Source organism: Bos grunniens, chromosome X (assembly GCF_055505025.1).
Source record: "Bos grunniens cultivar Pamir isolate PY7600 chromosome X, Bosgru_T2T1.0, whole genome shotgun sequence".
In the NCBI taxonomy this organism is placed as follows: domain Eukaryota; kingdom Metazoa; phylum Chordata; class Mammalia; order Artiodactyla; family Bovidae; genus Bos; species Bos grunniens.
This window is the reverse complement of record NC_141194.1, coordinates 82,031,194-82,053,712: the sequence shown is the minus strand read 5'-3', so window position 1 is coordinate 82,053,712 and position 22,519 is coordinate 82,031,194. Positions and strand designations below refer to the sequence as shown.

At 41.8% G+C, this 22,519-nt stretch overlaps 1 protein-coding gene across 14 annotated transcripts in view; it reads right to left on the bottom strand.

Moving 5' to 3' along the window:
* Positions 1-22,519, bottom strand: part of AMOT (angiomotin) — a 68,512-nt gene that overhangs the window by 20,902 nt on the left and 25,091 nt on the right. For 10 of the 14 annotated variants that reach the window (XM_086388000.1, XM_086388001.1, XM_086388011.1 and 7 more), the window contains 4 exons: positions 21,853-22,351; positions 16,657-16,801; positions 15,643-15,735; positions 12,841-12,986 (listed from right to left, as the gene is read on the bottom strand). In XM_086388000.1, coding sequence (XP_086244126.1) covers positions 12,841-12,986; positions 15,643-15,735; positions 16,657-16,801; positions 21,853-22,351 — 883 coding nt within the window. Of the gene's footprint in view, positions 1-12,840; positions 12,987-15,642; positions 15,736-16,656; positions 16,802-18,337; positions 18,521-21,852; positions 22,352-22,519 lie in introns of those variants that run through there. The other 4 variants (XM_086388007.1, XM_086388013.1, XM_086388010.1 and 1 more) reach the window with 3 other exon arrangements.

Below are 22,519 nucleotides of genomic sequence, written 5' to 3'. Positions count from 1 at the left end.
CATTAGAACTGATTCAAATGTATTCTTTTTAATAGCTGAGTAATACTCCATTGTGTATATGTACCACAGCTTTCTTATCCATTCATCTGCTGATGGGCATCTAGGTTGCTTCCATGTCCTGGCTATTATAAACAGTGCTGCGATGAACATTGGGGTACACGTGTCTCTTTCCCTTCTGGTTTCCTCAGTGTGTATGCCCAGCAGTGGGATTGCTGGATCATAAGGCAGTTCTATTTCCAGTTTTTTAAGGAATCTCCACACTGTTCTCCATAGTGGCTGTACTAGTTTGCATTCCCACCAACAGTGTAAGAGGGTTCCCTTTTCTCCACACCCTCTCCAGAATTTATTATTTGTAGACTTTTGGATCGCAGCCATTCTGACTGGTGTGAAATGGTACCTCACAGTGGTTTTGATTTGCATTTCTCTGATAATGAGTGATGTTGAGCATCTTTTCATGTGTTTGTTAGCCATCTGTATGTCTTCTTGAAAACTATAAAACACTGGTGAAAGAAATCAAAGAGGACACTAATAGATGGAAAAATATACCATGTTCATGGATTGGAAGAATCAATATAGTGAAAATGAGTATACTACCCAAAGCAATTTATAGATTCAATGCAATCCCTATCAAGCTACCAACAGTATTCTTCACAGAACTAGAACAAATAATTTCACAATTTGTATGGAAATACAAAAAACCTCGAATAGCCAAAGCGATCTTGAGAAAGAAGAATGGAACTGGAGGAATCAACCTACCTGACTTCAGGCTCTACTACAAAGCCACAGTTATCAAGACAGTATGGTACTGGCACAAAGACAGAAATATAGATCAATGGAACAAAACAGACAGCCCAGAGATAAATCCACACACATATGGACACCTTATCTTTGACAAAGGAGGCAAGAATATACAATGGATTAAAGACAATCTCTTATACAAGTGGTGCTGGGAAATCTGGTCAACCACTTGTAAAAGAATGAAACTAGAACACTTTCTAACACCATACACAAAAATAAACTCAAAATGGATTAAAGATCTAAACGTAAGACCAGAAACTATAAAACTCCTAGAGGAGAACATAGGCAAAACACTCTCTGACATACATCACAGCAGGATCCTCTATGACCCACCTCCCAGAATATTGGAAATAAAAGCAAAAATAAACAAATGGGACCTAATTAACCTTAAAAGCTTCTTCACATCAAAGGAAACTATAAGCAAGGTGAAAAGACAGCCTTCAGAATGGGAGAAAATAATAGCAAATGAAGCAACTGACAAACAACTAATCTCAAAAATATACAAGCAACTCCTACAGCTCAACTCCAGAAAAATAAATGACCCAATCAAAAAATGGGCCAAAGAACTAAATAGACATTTCTCCACCAGTTCTATATTAAAAGAACACAGGTCATTTGCGACTTCTGCCTCACTCTTGAGCCTGAGTTGATAACATTGGACTGTAATCTCTTAACTTTCACTCTGGGACCTTTAGGGTATCTAAAGATGCCAAATAATGAATCAAATCTAAGACTAAATGAGATCACATATAATAATTCTTTCTCTTTGCAAGTCTATGAACCATAACCAAAAACAAAAGCTGAAGCAGGCTGGGACTAAGAGTTTGAGTTCTTTGTACCCTTGTAACTTCCAAGGCAAATTCCACCATGGCAAATCCCTGATTCCATTGGAAGGAAGGAATGAAGAGAATTCCAGAGCTTTTAAAAGAAGGCATACACACCCTGGGGGGCTCAATGGTAAAGAATCTGCCTGCCAATGCAGGAGATGCGGGTTTGATCCCTGGGTCAGGGAGATCCTCTGGAGAAGGGAATGGCTACCTACTCCAGTATTCTTGCCTGGAAAATCCCATGGACAGAGGAGCCTGGTGGGTTACAGTCCATGGGGTTGCAGAAGAGTCAGACACAAATTAGTGACCACACTACCAACAACAACAACATATTTACTCTCAACATCTAAGAAGACAGGGGAAAGTACAACTTTCCCAAATTGTTAGGAATGAGCAGATGATGCTCCTTAATACTTAAAATGCTTGTGGGAGTGCCTCTCTTGCTAATAAATCAACTCATGGACTCTTTCTATAGCAGAAATTCTTCCCAGCTGGTCACATCTGTTATTATTATTTTCCTGAAATCTCACTGCAAAGACTTAAATGTGAAGATATTATTGATAACATGGTCCAAAGGAAATTCAAGAATTCAGCTCAACTCTAACTTTCCAACAAATTCCCAAGCCCTTGAGATACCTAGGTAGACAGTTGCAATGTAAGAGGTTACCCACTTTACCAGCATTGCCCCCATCCATTTAGCTGGAGCAAAGCCAGCAGAACCAACCTGACTCCCTCATCGCAGAAACCAGGAAACAGATTCAAGGAAATGTGTCCAAATCAACTGCTCTCTAGAATGTCCAGTTAGACAACGATGGTACATGCCAACTGGGAACCTCTCCTTGTCTTTTACCTGCTCTCTCTCCAAATTAGAGTCGCTGAACTTTCTCTAGGTAGAAGAAAACTTCTATTTTCCTACCAGATTTGTGTTATGCTTTGCCTAGGTGACTGGGAAAACCTAAAAAATTTGCACTACATGTCTTGACATTTCCTTTCATTCCAAGGCCTAGTTCAATCTAGCCTTGTAAACCAGCTGAGGCAAGTTATAAGTCTAAATGCTTCTATCCATTAGACCTTCACCTAGGAAATAAAAGAAACAAAAATTGCCATTCTCTTTCTCTTAATAAGCTTAAACCTTTCTTTCCTGGGATATGTGACTATTTGTAATAACATGGACTAGGGCAATCGAGACCTTTAAGCCATGGACACCCCTGCCTTCTTATTTGCTAAGCTTTGAATAATTGGAGAGCAGAAAATATCCTCTATCCTTCACCTTTTGGGTTCCATAGTCCTGATGAGCTATTTAAAGCTGAATGCATTTATTTGTGAATCACTCTGAAAACCCTAGGGGAGCCATGCAATGTTAATGCAGAGAATGCCAACTATAATTACTGAGGCTTACAGCAGTTATACTTAAAGGCAATTAAAGTTAGATAGCATGCAGTTCTTGCCTTGATGGTAAAGTACTGCAATGTAAGGTCAGAGAACTGAAAAACAATCAGTCCAGGGCTAGGTGTCTTTCTCCATGCCCTGTCTTTCTTCAGAAAGGTACCCTCAATGTCTTAGCTAAGGAATCCCCAGCAGTAGAAGTCACTGAGCTAACCATCTGGAAGGGAAAAGCAATAAAGGCCTAGAGTTTTCTGAGTTGGCTGAAGACAGTTACACAAGTCAGACAACTTCCACAAGCAGGCTAAGAAAAATCCCATTATGCTTTGCCACTGGGATGGTTTTCCACAAGGTACCAGGACCTCTGTGGTTGGCATAACTCTTCTACTTTCTTTAAAGAAGAAACAGTGCAGCTCAAACATAAACACCAAGAAAGTGAAAGTGTTAGTTGCTCAGTCGTGTCCAACTCTTTGTAACCCTATGGACTGTAGCCCATCAGGCTCCTCTATCCATGGAATTCTCCAGGCAAGAATACTGGAGTGGGTTGCCATTCCCTTCTCCAGAGGATCTTCCTGACCGGGGGATTGAACCCATGTCTCCTGCATTTCGGGCAGATTCTTTACCATCTGAGCCATCAGGGAAGCCCTATTAAATACCAAGATCACCTAGTAAATGCTTAACCCCTAGATAATTTAGGATACAAAAGGACAACTGTTACATACTACCAGTGGATACTACCAGTGTAAGACCCTATAAAGATGCACTCAATGAAGTCAGCAATCTTCAAGGTTATATATTCTATGTTTTCTAGGTCTCATCTATACACAGAAAATACCACAGGTCTATTAGGCTTATTAACTCCTCTATTATCCTAGACTTTATATGCTTCATTTTTACCTTCATCATGGTAAACCCCCTTTTATTTTCTGCCTCTCTTCTGTAAAACTATCTCATATGCTAAGCTCCTCAAATGTTAGCTTGGTAATTAGGACATCCTGAGTCCTCAACTTCACGTTTCAATGCCATGAGAAATGTCAGTGGTTCCTTCCAGGTAAAGAAAGAGCCCATAGAGGAAAGTGGTTAAGGTCATGGGCTCTGGCCTCAGGCTACCCAAGTCCAAATCTTGGCTCTCCCGCTTACTAATTGTATGAAATCTGAAGAAAGCTACTTAATGTCCCTAAACTTCCATTTACTCATTCATCAGTAGCATAGAGATGATGATAATTTGATATACCTCTAGAAGGAACAAATGAGATAAAAATGAAGTGCTTAGTAGAGTGTCTGGTACAAAAAGTACTCAGAGTTGTTTTTCTGTTTTAAAGAAAAAGTTAATGCCAAATCGCACATCCTCTAGTCCTCTCAACTTGGAACATTCACTCCAGATAGCCTTGACATAGTTCTCATTATTTCAATAAGTCTAATTATCACATCAATTAAGGCATTAAAAACATAGCCATTTTGCCCCAGGAAGGCATATAACAAAGAGGCCTCAAACCCCTTGTGCAACAGAGCTTCACGTATCTTTAGAGGGCAAGGCCTTTCATTGGAGATACAATTAGAAGCTGTATTCTCTCAAAATGATACAATTTGGAGGGCACTTCTGCTTTATGAGAAATATTTTTGTTGTTGCTTAGTCACTAAATCGTGTCTGACTCTTTGTGACCCTATGGACTATAGCCCACCAGGCTCCTCTGTCCATGGGATTTTCCAGACAAGAATACTGGAGTGGGTTGCCATTTCCTTCTCCAGGGGATCTTCCCAATCCAGGGATTGAACCTGAGTTTCCTGCATTGGCAGGCAGATTCTTTACCACTGTGTCACCAGGAAAGTCTGAGAAATACTTTACCTATAGTCAAAGGTACTGTTTAAATAAAGACACTTAGGCAGACATCATTCCCTGCCCCACCACACACATTTGTACACACACATCAGAAATTTCCATTTGACAGTAAATTGAAAGGTAAAGGTGGCAATCAGGAGACTTGGGTTCTAGTCCCACCTCCACTCTTAATGGTAATTTCCTTCCCTGTTCTCCCATTTGTAAAAAATGAAAGAGGTTTTCAGTTCAGTTCAGTTCAATTGCTCAGTCGTGTCTGACTCTTTGCGACCCCATGAACCACAGCACGCCAGGCCTCCCTGTCCATCACCAACTCCCGGAGTCTACCCAAACCCATGTCCATTGAGTCAGTGTTGCCATCCAACCATCTCATCCTCTGTTGTCCCCTTCTCCTCCCACCTTCAATCTTTCCCAGCATCAGGGTCTTTTCCAATGAGTCAGCTCTTCGCATCAGGTGGCCAAAGTATTGGAGTTTCAGCTTCAACATCAGTCCTTCCAGTGAACACCCAGGACTGGTCTCCTTTAGGATGGACTGGTTGGATCTCCTTGCAGTCCAAGGGACTCTCAAGAGTCTTCTCCAACACCACAGTTCAAAAGCATCAATTCTTTGGTGCTCAGCTTTCTTTATAGTCTAACTCTCACATCCATACATGACCACTGGAAAAACCATAGCCTTGACTAGATGGACCTTTGTTGGCAAAGTAATGTCTCTGCTTTTTAATATGCTGACTAGCTTGGTCATAACTTTCCTTCCAAGGAGTAATTGTCTTTTAATTTCATGGCTGCAATCACCATCTGCAGTGATTCTGAAGCCCCCAAAAATAAAGTCAGCCACTGTTTCCACTGTTTTCCCATCTATTTGCCATGAAGTGATGAGACCTGATGCCATGATCTTAGTTTTCTGAATGTTGAGCTTTAAGCCAACTTTTTCACTCTCTTCTTTCACTTTCATCAACAGGCTCTTTAGTTCTTCTTCACTTTCTGCCATAAGGGTGGTGTCATCTGCATATCTGAGGTTATTGATATTTCTCCAGAGGTTTTGGGAGCCAGCAAACCAAAATGGTCAGCAGTGGGCCAAATTCAGCCATGCTCACTCATTTACATATTGGCTAGGGCCGTCTTCCTGCTGTAATGGCATAGTTGAGCAGCTGCAGTTGCAAAAGAAACTATATGGTTCACAAAACTGAAAATATGTACTCTCTGGCCCTTTACAGATAAGGTGCCTACCCCCAGAGTGATTTTCAAACTGTTCCAGAGTCCTAGCATTCTAAGGAGTGCTTCAGAAGCCACCTGCAATTGGTGAGTTGTAGCAAGTGGCTCGTCTTTTATTTATTTTTGGCTGTGCTGGGTCTTCCCTTTCTTTCCCTAATCCTATGATCTCCTCATGGGGTTCCTTAAATCATTCTTACTTTCTGCCTTGATCTTTTAGACCCACCTTCTCTTCCAATTTGTTACTTCCTGCTGTACCTCAAAGGTCCAATCTATGGTAGTTTACTCTTTTACCTCTATACTAATGATTCTTAACTGGGGGTGGTTTTGTCCCCAGGGAACATTAAGTGTGGAGACATTTTTGATTGTTAGATCTGGAGGTAGGTTGCTATTGGCAACTTGTTAGTGGAATCCAGGGATACTGCTCAACACCTCACAGTGCACAGGACAGCCTCCCCCATCACAATCACCAAAGAATGATCTGGCCCCAAATGTCAATAATGCTGAAGTTGAGAAACCTTGCTCTCCACTTCAGCACTACTGGAGATTTCCTTCATATCTCTCTTAGGTTCTAATTATAGTTCATTTTTTACTATACTGTTGGTGACCAGTTAATATTAAATAACTGTCAAATACAGGAACAAAAATGAGCATAGCATAGCTTAGCTATAATGCTGGGATATAAAAACAATAAACACATTCATAGATGTATTTACTTTGCTTGGAAAGTCAAGATAAGGGCTTCAAATCATTTCTATTAAGAGTTAAGTTTTTAGAGGGGAATCATAAAACTGGGGGGAAGAATTGCAGGAAGGCAACCTACTGAAGAATAGGGCAAATACTCTTGAGCTCAATCAATCATGTTTTTTCATCGCACTTCTACAATAATTTGAACCCATTCCCAAGCATTTGGCAGATCTCTTAACCCCCTTCTGACTCAGGAAAATCTGATCCCTGCAAATGAATACCACGTGATGGCATCTATTCCCTCTTTCCAACAACTGCAGATGTCTTTCAAATTTATTTTTTCAAGGATGGCTAATTTTACAAAATTACATCTAGGGCCCCAAAAGCTACCCATTTGTCTCAGTCATTTGTAAGAAACTGATTTCATCATCAACCTTCTCCATTTATTCACTGGTAGACAAGGCATAATATGGGATATTTTGGAGTTAAGAGATCTGAGTTTTCTTCTAGATGTATTACCAACTATATAATCTGTCTGCACTTTAATTTCCTAATCTATTGAAACTTTCAAGGTTCACAGTGGGGATATACTAAGTATTTGGAAATACTTAAAAAAGGTTAAAAAAAATACATGGGGGTAGGGGTGAACAGGCAGAACACAGGATTTTTAGGGCAGTGAAAATATTCTATATGATACCATAATGATGGATATGTGTAATTACATATGTTTACCAAACCCACAGAATATATACTACCAAGAGTGAACCCTAATGTAAACTATGTACTTCGGGTGATTATGATGTGTCAATGTAGGTTCATGAGTTGTGACAAATGTACCACTCTGGTGGGGAACGTTGATAATGGGGTGGGGGAGGCGCGGGCTGTGCATGTGTGTAACCAGTGAGTATATGATGAAATCTCTGTACCTGTCCTTCTATTTTTCTGTGAACATAAAACTGCCCTAAAAAAAGTAAAGTCTTAATAAATAATAAAAAATATATAATATGGATAAGTAGAGGGGGTAGACTATTATGAGCTAGATGAACACCAACATATACACACACCCAATGACTAAAGAACATTCAGACATAATAATACAGCACTAAGTCCAGTGTCACAGAGGTCATCCTTCGTTATGTCTTGATTTTCATCTTCCCTTCTACCTCCCAGAACTCCGAACACTCACAGTACCACAAATGTCACAACTGAAATGTACTTTCTTTGTTCCTCTCCTTCATACAACTAAGTTATATGTTGCATGTTGCTCCATGAGCCTCCAGTGATTTGATCTGATTTAGTCTTACACAGGAGCACATGGCTCCAAGTAAGAGTTCCCTCTGAAGCAATTTGGTAACATTACCCTGGTATTAGCAAGTTGCCTGTGTCCATTGCCAAGAAGCTGTGGTCCACTGGTAGATATTAAAAGAACTGCGGAGTAAAAAATAAAACCACGTCTAGAAACTTGCTACCAAGGGAATGGAGTTCATTCTGTTAAGGAGACTAAAGAAAAATACACAAGGCTATTAGTTTGGGAATTTCAAATGCCAAAATCAGGAGAAAAACAGAATATCAAACTCTGAGAAGTAACTTTACCTATGTTGGGAGCAGGGACATAATTTCTCATATTGAGTGCAGCTATACCTACTTTAAAGAAAACATGCTGCCCATAAATATGGAAAAAAGTCCTCTTTAAATGAAACACCCTTCAAATGAGTCAACAATTCATCAGCAGAGCACTCAAGAAGATTTCTTGCTATATACATATTTTATCTGAATTCCTATCTATACTCTCAATGCACACCTCAGATTTATAATCCATTATAACCACCGTATGAATTTTACCTATCACAGCAAAATCCTATTGTTTGAGGATTATTTTGGATGAGACATATAAATGTCTATCCCTAGGACATCTTCCTCTAATATTGGGCAAGAAGGAGACAATTAAGATGCCCTGTGGATATGTGTGATAGCGAAAATTATGTCTCTCTAAAGTCAAAGACAAGTCAAATAAGTGGCAGGGGATCGAGAAATGAGAAAATATGAGCCACGAAGAATGGTGGTGGAAATGAAATGAAACAATATGGATTTAGTGCTGGAGAACTGAGAGGAGTGGCACAAGGACTCTGGAAAATACACCACTGCTAAGGGTTTTCACTGCAGTGTCTAAATATCTGTACCAGACATTGCAGCTGAGAAAAGGTTAACACTTGGGCCCTTTTTGCCCCTGAATCTCTGTGGCTGTCAATCTAGCCTAAAGCCAAAGAACAAGGCTCACTGGCTCTTTCTGCCAGCCCTCCCACATTCTACTCTATCCCTTCCTGTGCATTCTGCTCAGTAAGCAGCCCACCCGCAGCATCTTCCCTCTTTGATCTTGCCAGGGCCTTTTCCCCACCATCCCTGAAACAATTACCCAAGCAGTAGCTCCGCTGTGGATCATCATAAGACAGTAGCCAGCCAGAAGCCTGGGCTGCCTTGAGCCTTGTGAGTGGATATGCCAAGCATCTGTCGACTCTCCAGTGAGGTCAAATTAGTGGTGGGCAGAGGGAAGTCTCTTTGAATGTGAGAATACCATGGTTGCTGTAGGACACAGAGTTCTTTTGACTTGGAGCTTAATAAGACTCCACTTCAATAGGACCTATGTGTCGTGAAAGATAAGGGCAGGGATGGAAAGACCCCATTTACCTCAGCCAGCTGCATGCTGCGTAAGCAAGCAGGATTATAGTCAATCACCAAAAGACAGGTCTGCTCTTTAGAATGATATCCCCTTCCTAGCAAGATACCATATCCCTCGATGTCAGCAGAGCAGGGTTCGTGAGAAAATCTGTGCTGAACTTGGAAGAGGAAGGAGACTGTGATTGCACAAGAAAGTTCCCTGTAAGGCCAAGGCACCCTTTCTGTATAGAGCTTAGAGCACAGTGAATGCTGAGTGTCATGGGCAAGAGACTTAATAGGATTAGAAAGATGGAAAGGATTTCAGGGAAAATACCTAAATGAGGATGTTGTAAAAGAGAAAGACATAAATAGATGCAAGGGTCTTCAGACCATCAAAGTAGTCATCATTGTTCCCTAACCATCTTTATTTTTATTTGTTGTTGTTGAGGTGATAAGTCATGTCCGATTCTTTGCGACCCTGCCAGGCTCCTCTCGCCTTGGGGTTCTCCAGGCAAGAATACTGGAGTGGGTTGCCATTTCCTTCTCCACGGGGTCTTCCTGGAACATGGATCAAACCCATGTCTCCTGTACTGGCAGGCGGGTTCTTTACCACTGAGCCATCTGTCAGTGGGCTCACAGGGCTTCCTGTCACTTAACTTATCTACACTTCTATTTTCACATCTGTAAAGCAGGTGATACCATTGAGATATAATTGATTTGTAACATTACATGTATTTCAGGTGTACAACATTATGATTCAATATATAATATGTGTCAACCTGACCATCTTGATGCAATGCTGAATAGGTAAACTTGAGTGAACTTGCACTTAGTAGGCTAAGAAAATATTCCCTAGGGAAAAAAAAAAAAAAGCTTAATTTGGGAAAATTTCCCTAATTCTCATTTACAAAGTAGACTAGAGAGGTTTTCTCTGAAAGAACTTCTAAGGAAAATTCATGGTGCCATTTTTAAGCCATGACTAAATTATCTGTTTCTATGAGCCATAGACAGGCATCTGCCATATCCCTCTGCCTTACAACATGACCTGACTTCAGCCACCTCCAACAGATAGATATATATTTTCTGTTTGGGAATACTCTTCTTCATTTAGAAATGTCCACTATTTTTGTGAAGAATCACAATCAAGAACCCTTACTAGATTAGTTCCAAGGCTACTTACATCTTAAATACCTCCCTAATGTTCTACTTAAAATTTTTACCCCAGGAAAAATGAGACCTCGTGGGGGCTGAGTCACAGCAAAAACAAGCGAAACTTCAGTTATCAATTCCTGTCTTTGAAGATAAGGAAAAGGAATGTTTTCCTTTGAATACAGTGGAGGAGATACGTCAAACATCACCCAGGAGCAAACTTAGCCCTTATGGGGTACTTAAATGAAAAGGTAAACAGGAATCCATGGATTTTTTTCCCTGAGATGTGGTTTTAAGCCCTGACATGTGCTAGAGGTGATCTAGCCTGAGATTCTGGAAGACATTACATGGCCTCTACCTCTGCAATTCTGCCAGGTACAAGGCTCCCAGGTTATGCTTGCTGTCACACGTCCTGCCTCCTTTAGCCACAGCAACTCAGAATTTCCCAATAACTAGACTGTGTGTGAGACAACCAGTTGGATGAAGACTAAAAAATTAACTATAATTGATGAGCTTATGTGAGATATCTCTGACTACTAGATGCCATCATTCAATTCTAGCCCAATATTCAGAGCTTCTTCTTTAAATTGTAAATCCACATATTTTGGAGTGGGGCCCTGGAAAATGACAAAAAATCTCTGGAACAAATGCCCAGAAAAGCCTCAGAAGTCTGAAGCCAGAAATATATTTCAGGCAACTGTTTCAGTGAGGGCTTCCCAGTGGGAACTACAGATTAACATCGTCTCCATACATGTATGTTATTTCCATGATTAAAAGCCAGTTACCACTGAGCCCTCAGACACTGAAAACCAAGATGGCTGCAGAGTCTTTATCACCAGTTTATCTCCAACTAGATGGGCATCCTTCCTGGAGAGGCAGTGGGCTGTATATATACCCTAATCTCAAAGCAGTCTGGACAAGCTTCCCATAGTCTGTTGAAAAAGAGTGGCCCAATGAGTAAAGCAATTATTTTTTTTAATTAAAAGATGCAGAGGTTTACTAAATCTGAACAAGCGCCCACATTTTCTTTTTGGGAGTGGAACCAAGGGATGATTCAGATGGGGAGACAGGCAGCAGGGTCTAGGGAATGAAGAGTCATGAGATTCCAGTTTTATTCCTGGCTCTGTTAAGAGTTGCCATGTGACTACCAGCAAGCTACTTCTCAGTGGGTCTCTCAGTTTTCCCTTCTCTAAAAGAACACAGTCTTAACCCTGTCCTGTAATTTACTCTGTGATCTCCTTGCAAAAAGGGAATGGAAGGGAATATATGAGTGTGGTGAAGGGCTAGCTAGAGGGAGTGCTAAGCTCCTAAGACCTGGACACCAGGCACGTACAAGTATCCTTCATTTTCAATAAAGAAACTTGGCAGTATTTCTGATCTAGACAACTGATGAAGCAGAATATTAGCCTGACTTGATGCAACTTGAAGTTTAACGATTAAACAATTCAGGTTAAAGGACATCATAGGTTAGATGGCACCATCTATTAGAAAAGTTACGAGCCCACAATGCAGCTCGAACAAGCATGTTAATACCCATAAAAGAATTCAAAGGGTATTTATAAGTCAGAAGATCTTTAAGAACTAGAACATTCTTACTAAGGGAGAGGAAGCAGTCAATGAATGAAAGTAGGAGAGGCATCTCACCTATAATAGCCAGAATGGGTAAGGCTTTGTAACTGAACACTTTCTTTTTTAATCTCAAGTTTGTAAAGATCCCAACTTCTTATAACGGAGGCTATTTTTTTCCTACTAATTCCAATTTCAGAATAGACAATCAGTGAGATATATATATATATACATACATATATTTGTGTATGTATTTTGTGTATATATACACACACATACACATATATGTGTATGTATATATACACAAAATACAAATATGTAAACATATACACACACATATAGATATATATGTATATCTATCTATATCTATAGATACAAATATATACACAAAATCTGTCATTAGCTTAATTTAAGGCAAGATTAGCTATCAATACATAGAATTTGGAGAGGGAGGGTAGTTAGCTTATTATATAAATGAGCAAATGAAAATCACTCCTTGACCTTGGTAACTTTCAATTCTGAAGCAAAAGGAAGGAACTTGAAGAGAAGAGACAAAAACTCCAAGTCCAGTCACATCAGTTGTAACTAGAAGTAGCAGACAGCACCTTCCTGTCAGGGGATGATGCAGCTGCCACTTTGCCAAAATGGAAGACCCCCCCAACCCAGTGCCATCAGTTTCTAGCTCTTCTACCCTCAGGCTCACATGCCACCTGAGGAAACTACACATACCTCTTCTTCCAGCTTTACCACCTTGGCTTGGGCATTGCTCAGGGCCTGGTCTCGGATTTCGATGTGTCGCCTTTGGTCCTCATTGGTAGAACGGGCAGTGGCCAGCTCCGCTTCCAGTTTCTCCTTCTCACGCTGGCTCTCCTTATCTATCAGGACATGAAATATTAATACTGCCATTCCAGAGCTGGCTCAAAACCTTACCTGAGCAAAACTGATAGTCACACCCATTCCTGGACATTTTAGTGTTCTAACACCCAGCGACAAGAAGCAGGACACGGAGATCTGGACTCTTACCACTGGTTCTACCACTAAATTGCTGTGTCAATTTAGAAGTCACTTAACAATGGTGGTGGTTTGTGCAGAAGCAATGAGGAAACAGATGTCAAAAGTATTGTGAAAAATATTATACAAAGGTGAACACAAAAACACATACAGACACACATATATCAGAAGAACAGGTAGGCTTGTCTCCTCCATTTTATTTTTTCAAACAGTCTTGTATTGGCCAATGAGCCATTGAGCCTCCACAAATTTTCCCCATCATTTCCTCAATAGATAGTCTATTAAATCAATTTAAAAATCGATATTAAATCGATCAGAAAAAATGGTATTTCATAAAAATGCATAAAACTGGCAATGTCACCCTTTATTCACTAACATAATTTTCAAACTGAGGTCAATCTGAGATCACACTGTAGGTACACATGACCATGACACACGGAGTTATGTCCCATGCCTTTCTAGGTCCCTCCGCTTTTAACTCTGACAGACCTCACACAAAAACTCAAATGAGCAGTTTTGATTCTCAGTGGCAGGAAGAGTGCCCTTCCTCTCAAGACATGGATACTTAAGTCTTTAGGAGAGACTTTATTTGGCTACACCACAGGCATGGCATGTGGGCTCTTAGTTCCCTGACCAGGGATCAAACCTGCGTTCCCTGCCTTGGAAGCTCAGAGTCTTAACCACTGGACTGCCAGGAAAGTCCCTGTAGGAGAGACTTTAACTGGGCAACCTACCTTCCTTCTCATCTTGACTTTACATACCTATTCAGATGTACCTTGGGAAGAAATAAATATTTGTTGAATACTTATTGCATACCAAGTATTGTACTAACTTAATCCTCAGAACAACCATACACAGCAGGTGTTGTATTATTCTCTTCTCCATTGTGCATATGAGAAAACAGAATCTCTGAGAGCTTGAGTAATTTGTACCATGTCCCACACCCTTAAGGCCAAGTTGTTCTGAGCTCTTTGTACTGTACCAGACTGCCTTCTCCTAGGATTAGGTTGGTCTGGCCTGTCTAGGGGGGCTTTTCAAGAGTGTTTTCTTGGCTCCTGCCACACTTTCAACCATGTAGCACCCTGCGGATGCCCAAAGGCAAAAGAAATGACAGAGGCACACAAGTCATGCCCTCTTCCCTACCTACTAGGCTCCTTCCAGGACCATTTGACAGTCTTGGACCCTGCTGCTAATACAGTTTGATCTACTAAATGACCACATGAGAAACCAGCAGCAGAACTCTCAGGACACCTGAAATACCATCTCCACACAGGGAGAAGTGTGAAGTCAGAGATCCAGGGCCAAGAACCCATACATTCTCTGTGTTTTAAACTGGGAAGCCACCACCATCTCCACCAGCAAAGTAGCTTCCAAAGGACACCACAAAAGCAACTTCACAACAACTTACACTAAGCACTGATGACACCAGAAAAGCAACATTCCTTCCTCTAAGGCAAACTGACAAAAGAACAGGAAGCTCAGGGAAATGAGGAAGGAAAAAAAAAAAAAGCCCCAGTTCTGAAGCCAAAGCACAAGAGAGCAACCCAGGAAGGGAGGGGGATATTGTAAGTGAAGATCAAACAAACTTGTAAAAGCTGACTGGAAGCTGCATGGAATGACTTGAAAGGGTCACGTGGAGGCCCAACAAAGATGCGGCCTGATGGATCCCCACGAAGTACTTCTCCAGCTGAGAACCACACTGGTGGAGGCCGAGGGTAGCAGCCACCAGGCCTTGGGCATCTGCAGAAGTCAGAGGAGATAATCTATTTCCTCCGGACTTGTCTCTCCCTATGGACTCAATCCACTGTGTAGTTTTTTACTGCTGCTTTTACTGCGGCAGTTGGAAAGAATGAAGCATTGTCTAGCTGGGTGGAGTCCATTAGGGACCCGATAAAGAAAAAGATTAATTCATTGTCCTGGTCCTAGGAGTATTTCCAGACAAAGGAAACACTATTAGGAGGAAGACATAGCTCTGCCCTCCCGCACAACCTCCAACTCCACACTAGAGTCACTAGTTGAGGCCTTAGCCGTGGTCTCCCTCTAGTTCCCCTTGCAATCCTCCAATATGGAATCATATGATATAAAAAGGGTGTTGACTGGAGCCCCAGGTACAGGTTAGGTATTCTAAGCACTAGTCTCAGTCCTACGTGGTAATCTCATGTCTTCCAGAACCAGCAGATGCAGCCTTCAATGATAAGTGCCTTCAATATGAAGGGATCCCAAGTTTACCGAAGTCCTTTTCAGCTAGCTATGACAAAAAGCCAGAATTCCAAGGGGCTTCTCTGTTTTAATACAGAAGGAGTTATGTTGATGTGACTTGATGTTGTGGCAAGCAGCCTTCGTGGCCAGAAGGAAAAAAACACAATCTCCCAACTTGATGCCTGAACAGGAAAAAGAATCCTTAAATGACATTCACTCTTCCCTGGCTGTTTTAGGGGGCTATATAGAACTGCATAACCTTTTCATACACCTCACTCCCACTCGTACATGAATACCTGCTGCTGAAGCTTTCAGACTTACTTTTTGCAAAGAGCTGAGAGATGGTTTTTCTGGTATCTTCTGACCCCTCATATTCCTTCTCTGCAAGCTGCTTGTTGGCCGTCTCCAGACGCTCTGTGGAATTTGGAGACAATCAACAGGGCCCTGAGGACAAACTTCCAAGCACAAGCTATTTGCCCTCTAAATACTGATCTTGAGCAAAACAAGCCTGTCTCTTCTTATTACACAAGAAGGGGTGACACAGACAAAGGTTTGCAAACGTGGATCCCAAAACAACACTAGACCATGAAGGGAAAGTAGGAGGCAAGTACTTTAACACTTTCACTCCTCACTGACAAAACCTAAGTCCAAATTCCTAGATTCCATCCAAGAAATCTGTCCCTGAATATATGATATTTTTCATTCACTGGGAAAAAAGAGCACCAGAGTTACTATAAAATGTTTAAATTTAAATGTTTATAAAATCTTTAAAGCTGGAAAGGAAGACAAGTAGCATAGACTATGGGGGCAGGCCAACTGAGTCCAAGAGACCTGAGAGGAATACCGTCTGATTTACACATCAGTTCATCCCCCTTTGATTAAGAAAGCTTAGGAATAGACATGACTATAGTCACAAAAACCTAGCCCGTCTATGCTCTGCAATTTGCTGACTATCCCAGTGCGCTGGACAAGACCTAGAAGCCTTACCATGTGTTCCTTAGCTTAGCCCTTCCCTTTACCACCCTTTTTTAAAATTGAAGTATAGTTGATTTAATTGTGTTAATTTCTGCTATACAGCAAAGTGATTCTGAGATATATCTATATACACATTCTTTTTTATATTCTTTTCACTGAAGTTTATCAAAGGGATTTTTTTTTTTTATTGACTGCTAGAGGTACTGGTAGGCTCTGACCTCCCTTTCTATCATAGAATATTGAATATAGTTCTCTGTGCTATACAGTAGGACCTTGTTGTTTACAGTAGGACCTTGTTGTTTACAGTAGGACCTCGTTCCCTTTAATGTCTTGACTGATGCCTTTCAGTGATTCTCTCACCTCTCAGATCCCTGTTGAAGTCATGCATTCTCCGAATCTCGCCCTCAAGCTTGTTTCTCATTGCTTTCTCCAGGGCCTCTCTTTTGGAGGATGACTTGACAAGGTTCTCATATGCCTCTGAGACTCGCTGGATTTCTGTCTCCACCTGAACAACAACAAAAATGAAAGACAGTGATGATGGTAGGAAGTGGATGGGGGAAGAAGATCTGAAAACATATATGCAAATCCTTAATGATAACTTCTCCCAGGGATTCATGGATAGCCAGGAGGCAATCATAACACAGTCAGAGGGAGCAGGGAGGAGGGTTCAGGATGGGGAACACAGGTATACCTGTGGCGGATTCATTTCGATATTTGGCAAAACTAATAAAATATTGTAAAGTTTAAAAATAAAATAAAAAAAAAAAAAGAAAAGTTTTCAGGATAAATTTCTAAGTTCAACCTCAAGCTCAGTAATTAACTTACCAGTCCCCAAGATTTCCTTAGGTTAAAAACAAATATGTTTATCTGTCTTCAGAGAAGGTTGTAGGAGAGGATAAATTTCATAAGTATAGTTACAAATGATTTTCCTTTCCTTTCTTAATTTAGAAAATAATAATAATGTATATAGTTACTGCAAAGCATTTAAAGGGTTTTTATATGTTTATTTTGATCTGGGCTGATATTGGCCTACACAAGAGTACCTCTCCCCCATTTTAGGAAAGAGAAGACTGAGATGGCCTTTTACTAGAAGGCAGAGGCAGAGATCAAAACTAAAAACCCTAAGACTCAGCCTCATTAGTTAGTTCAGTTCAATTTAACAAACATTTACCAGGGGCCAAATATTAGAGGAACTCTTTAAAGCACTGTGGGGTGTGTAAATATGAATAAGGACATTACAACTGCCCTCAAGAAGCTTTCAATCTAATCAAGTAAAAGAATACCGGGAAAGATATGTTATTAAGAAAGGCTGGAGTAGTGTTATAAATTGTAGGGGAGAAAGAGGTTGTTCCTGTTTGGGGGTGAAGGGAGAGGAGAATTTCAGGGAGGAGGTGGCATTTACAGTCAGATCCTGAAAGCTGGGTTAAATTTCAACGATCAGAGGTGAGGGGAAGGGTATTCTATTCTAAGTGAGCGAATGCATTCCCAGAATGACCAGTAGTCTCATTTGGCTGGACACTGTGGGGTACACATGGAGAAGCTGGTAAGATCTGGCTGCAAAGATAGATTGGAGTCAGATCATAAAAGGGCTTTAATGCCAGGCATTTGGACTTTATCCCATAGTTAGTGGGACACCGTAACAGATTTTTTAACAGAAATTCATGATTAGAATTGTGTTTTATGACACTCCAGCAAATCTTGTAAAAGGTAAACACACACACAACCTCAAAGAGAAAGGATCCCGCCCTGAATCAGCCCGAATTGGGAAGAAAATAAGAAATCTGACTCCAGAGTCTCTCTGGAACCAGTAGAGCTTCACTGTACATATCACAACCACAGAGATATTTGCATATGATTTGTATAAGACAAGTAAACCCCATTGCCTATTAAGTAATTTTCAAGTTAAATCTGACTCCTGCAACCATTCTGCATTCCTTCTCAGCTTTTCACTATCCTCCTTAACAAAGCTCAGGCTACTTTAGGGGGAGAAATATTAGCACCACCCCCACCCCATGGGAGACTCAGGGAAAGGTGGGGTTACCAAACAACTCTGACTGCACCTGCCCCAGCTCCAGCATGATGCCTGAGGCGGGACTGCCTGCAAACAAATGAAGCTTACACCACAGAAAAGAGCAGACTTGAGAGTGTTTTTTTCCTTGCAGATGGTACCAAGATAGCAGCACAGAAGGTGAAAACTGGTGAATGGCATTTAGAGACAAGATCTGCAAGGCCTGAGCCCAATAAAGCTTTTGCATGAAATTCAAGTGCTTGGTAGAGAAAATAAACATTTCTATTTGAAAGAGCAGGCTTGGTGCTGGTCTGTTCTGGGCTGTCTTCAGAGTACAAGGTTTTCTAGTGCCCCATAGAATGCCACACCTGGAAGGCAGTCCCCTTTGTTTATGTTTTTATGGAAGTATATTTGACGTACAATATTGTAGAAGTTATAGGTGTACAATATAGTGAGTCCCTATTTTTAAAGGTTGTACTCTATTTATAGTTATATAAAATTTGGGCTATATTACTCATGCAGTGAAAGTTGCTCAGTCGTGTCTGATTCTTTGCGACCCCCTGGACTATACAGTCCATGGAATTCTCCAGGCCAGAATACCGGAGTGGGTAGACATTCCCTCCTCCAGGGAATCTTCCCAACCCAGGGATCGAACCCAGATCTCCCACATTGAAGGTGGATTATTAACCATCTGAGCCATCAGGGAAGCCCAAGAATACTAGAGTGGGTAGCCTAACCCTTCTCCAGTGGATCTTCCCAACCCAGGAATTGAACCCAAGGGTCTCCTGCATTGCAGGTGGATTATTTACCAGGTGAGCTACCAGGGAAGCTGGCGTTGTGTAATATATTCTTGTAGCCTATTTTATACCTAATAGTTTGTGCCTCTTATTCCCCTCCCCTTATGTTGCTCCTCCCTCCTTCCCTCTCCCCACTGGGTATCACTAGTTTGTTCTCTGTATCTCTGAGTCTGCTTCTTTTTTGTTATATTCACTAGTTTGATGTATTTTTTAGACTCTTCATATAAGTGATATCATACAGTATTTTTTTTCTGACTTATTTCACTTATCATAATACCCTCCAGGTCCATCCATGTTGTTGCAAATGGCAGAATTTCATTCTCTTTATGCCTGAGCAGTATTCCATTGTGTGTGTGTGTGTGTATATTCATTATTCATTATTCTTTATTCATTCATCTGTTGATGGACACTTAGGTTGCTTCCATATCTTGGCTATCGTACACAATGCTGCTATGAACACTGGGGTGCATGCATCTTCTTGAATTAGTGTTTGTTTGTTTGTTTGTTTGTTTTTTTCAGATGTACATCCAGCAGTGGAACTGCTGAGTCATATGATAGTTCTATTTTTAGTTTTTTGGGAAACCTCCATACTCTTTTCCATAGTGGCTACATCAATTTACCTTCCTACTGGCAGTGTATAAGGGTTCCTTTTATTCCGCATCCTCATGGAAGGCAGTCCCTTTACTCAAGTTGTTCAGAGTACTATTTCAAGACATTGTACCAATCCTTTCCCTATACCGTTTGTAGATACTGCCCCTAATAAAAGGGCAAGTTGTACATCTGTCAACAGGAAAAGGAGTCAGAAGGGCATATCCATCCGTTTGGTCTGTGGTGGGAGGTGAGGGGAGAGAGAGGATGGTAGTGGGTTTCCAGGTTGATTCTATCTACTTATTCCCCTCATGAGCCTCAGGCCTTCTTATTTTTTCCAGCACAAGCTGACATCTACCTTATTCCCCTCATTTGTCCTCTTCTAACCCACCTGTGCCTCTAACCCACTGCAGCATCGGGTCAGGTTTCACTTCTCCCAGCACTCAAGCTGTCCCAATTGCACTTGGTTGAGGCATCTTTCCCCATAATGGAGAACAAAACAACAACCCAGACTCTGTTCTGCTGCACTTCCCTGCCACCCATCTTCCCCCTCAAAAAAAAAAAAAATTCACTATCCTCTAGAAAAGAGAGTCTGTAGAAGATCTGGGTTCACCCTTCATTTACTACATCAAAGATGGGGCCAGGGCCACCACAAATAAGAGTTTAGGGAGCAGTATCTACTGTTAAACCTAATCAGCCAAACTGGACCCATCTGCTTATAGTGTGTGAGTACCAATGGGATGGAACAGGGGCAGGTATGAGAGAAGAGGGAAAATTTTAAATTGGGGGCAAAGCCAGGAAGAAACATTTCTCACTCAACAACCCCCATCCATCCAGACTTGGAAACATTAGGTGCAGTAAAGGCATTTTTTTGTTCCGTAAAAATACTTAGCTGATAATAAGCCCTCCTCTCCTTTAGGACTCAGATCTGGTGTTTACATAGGCAATGGCACCCCTCCAGTACTCTTGCCTGGAAAATCCCATGGACGGAGGAGCCTGTTAGGTTGCAGTCCACGGTGTCGCTAAGAGTCGGACATGACTGAGCGACTTCACTTTTACTTTTCACTTTCATGCATTGGAGAAGGAAATGGCAACCCACTCCAGTGTTCTTGCCTGGAGAATCCCAGATGGGAGAGCCTGGTGGGCTGCCGTCTATGGGGTCGTACAGAGTCGGACACGACTGAAGCGACTTAGCAGCAGCAGCAGCTTAATTCAGGCCCCTGAAATTTCCACTGTTGGGTGTCTCCTGAGGATAGAGTTACTGAACAATATCAGGCAACCTCCCTTCCCTCCTCCACCTTCATCCTCACATCCCTGAGCAGTCTGCATTGTCTGGGAGATCAAACCAAAGGAGCTCCACAATAACAGAAGTTGCAAAGAGGCTGTCAAAGGCAGAACCCTATTCACCACCAGCCACAGGAAGCCAAGAGCTAAGGTTCCTAGCTTAGGGCATTCAAGACCTAAAGTCCCAGCTGCAAAAGACTCAGGAGGGGCCCAGGGAAGAATGTGAACTTGGGACATACACTCCTTTTGCTACTTCCTTAGCCTCGGGCTGTCACCTGTCACCCATCTGTGGTGTGCTAAACCCCTCCTGCCCCCCACACACACCAGAGGAGAGCAGATGTTTCATTTGAGCTGCAAGGAAGGACCAACGCAAGAAGGGGGGAAAGGAAAGGGGATTGAAAAAGAGTTACAATGAAAACTACCACTTGGAAAACTCTAGGCCCTTTCCAGAACAAGGCAGGTCAGGATCTAACTTCAATGATGAGATTTTTCTGGGAACTATGGATTTATAGTTAAGATTCAAATTCAGTATTTTGTATTTGGTAAAATATAATCAAAAGGAAAAGTCTTTATGCTGGCAGGTACTTCTCCTACACAGCCCTCTCCAGTGTTCTTGACCTTCTGAAGCAGTTTCCCTGCCTTTCGTAATTCTCAAACACTCAGTTAAGCTTTCTTGGGGGCTACGGTTTCTGTGAAATGTTACTTCTAGATAGAGAGGCAGAAGGTTTTTTTAAAGTTTGCTCCATCTAACCTTCAGATATAAGAATCCTGAAGACTCGCCCATAAGTCATACAGGGACGCACAAGTGGACACTTTTATATCAATATTAAACAAATAAGATTTCAAAAAGACTCAAATAGCCCCATACGGAGATCTCACCTTCTGCAGTCTCGCCACCTTCTCATAGCATCCTTCCAACTCCTGCCGCAAGTTCCGGTTCTCATCTGAGAGAATCTCAACCATCTGCTGGGCTCTGGAAACAATGGCAAAAGGGTCGGCTGGCATTGGCTGATATGAAGCAGACGACTGCTGAGCTCGTGGCATAGCGGAATAGCCTTCTCCTGGCTGCTGCTGCTGCTGGTGATGGTGGTGATGGTGTGGCTGTGGCTGCTGTGGCTGCTGTTGACTCAGGCCAGGCTGGGGGAGACGGTAATGATCCCCCTGGTGAGCCTGGTTAGGAAGGAAATGCTGCTGTGGCCTAGGCAGGTGAGCCGAGTGGTCTCCTTGGTTGGGGACCAAGGGGTGTTGGGCAGGAGACAATCTAGTAGATGGTGGAGACTGCAGCAAGGGCAAGGAACCCCCAGATGTGAGGGAAGAAGTAGGGCTGTGAGGCTGAGAGTTCCGGGCTGACAAAGGCAATGAGATGTCCTGTGTTGGCCTGGAAAACATGGAGGGTGTACTCAGGTTAAGCTCCCACTTGAAGGCACAAGAAAGGGAGATGTGGAGTCTCCCAGGCTCCCCCACACAGGTGCAAAATGAGGAGCAGGCAGGGTTGGACTACAAGGTCTCTGCTGAGACCTCTCCAGTCCCTTCCACGCCTGGCCTC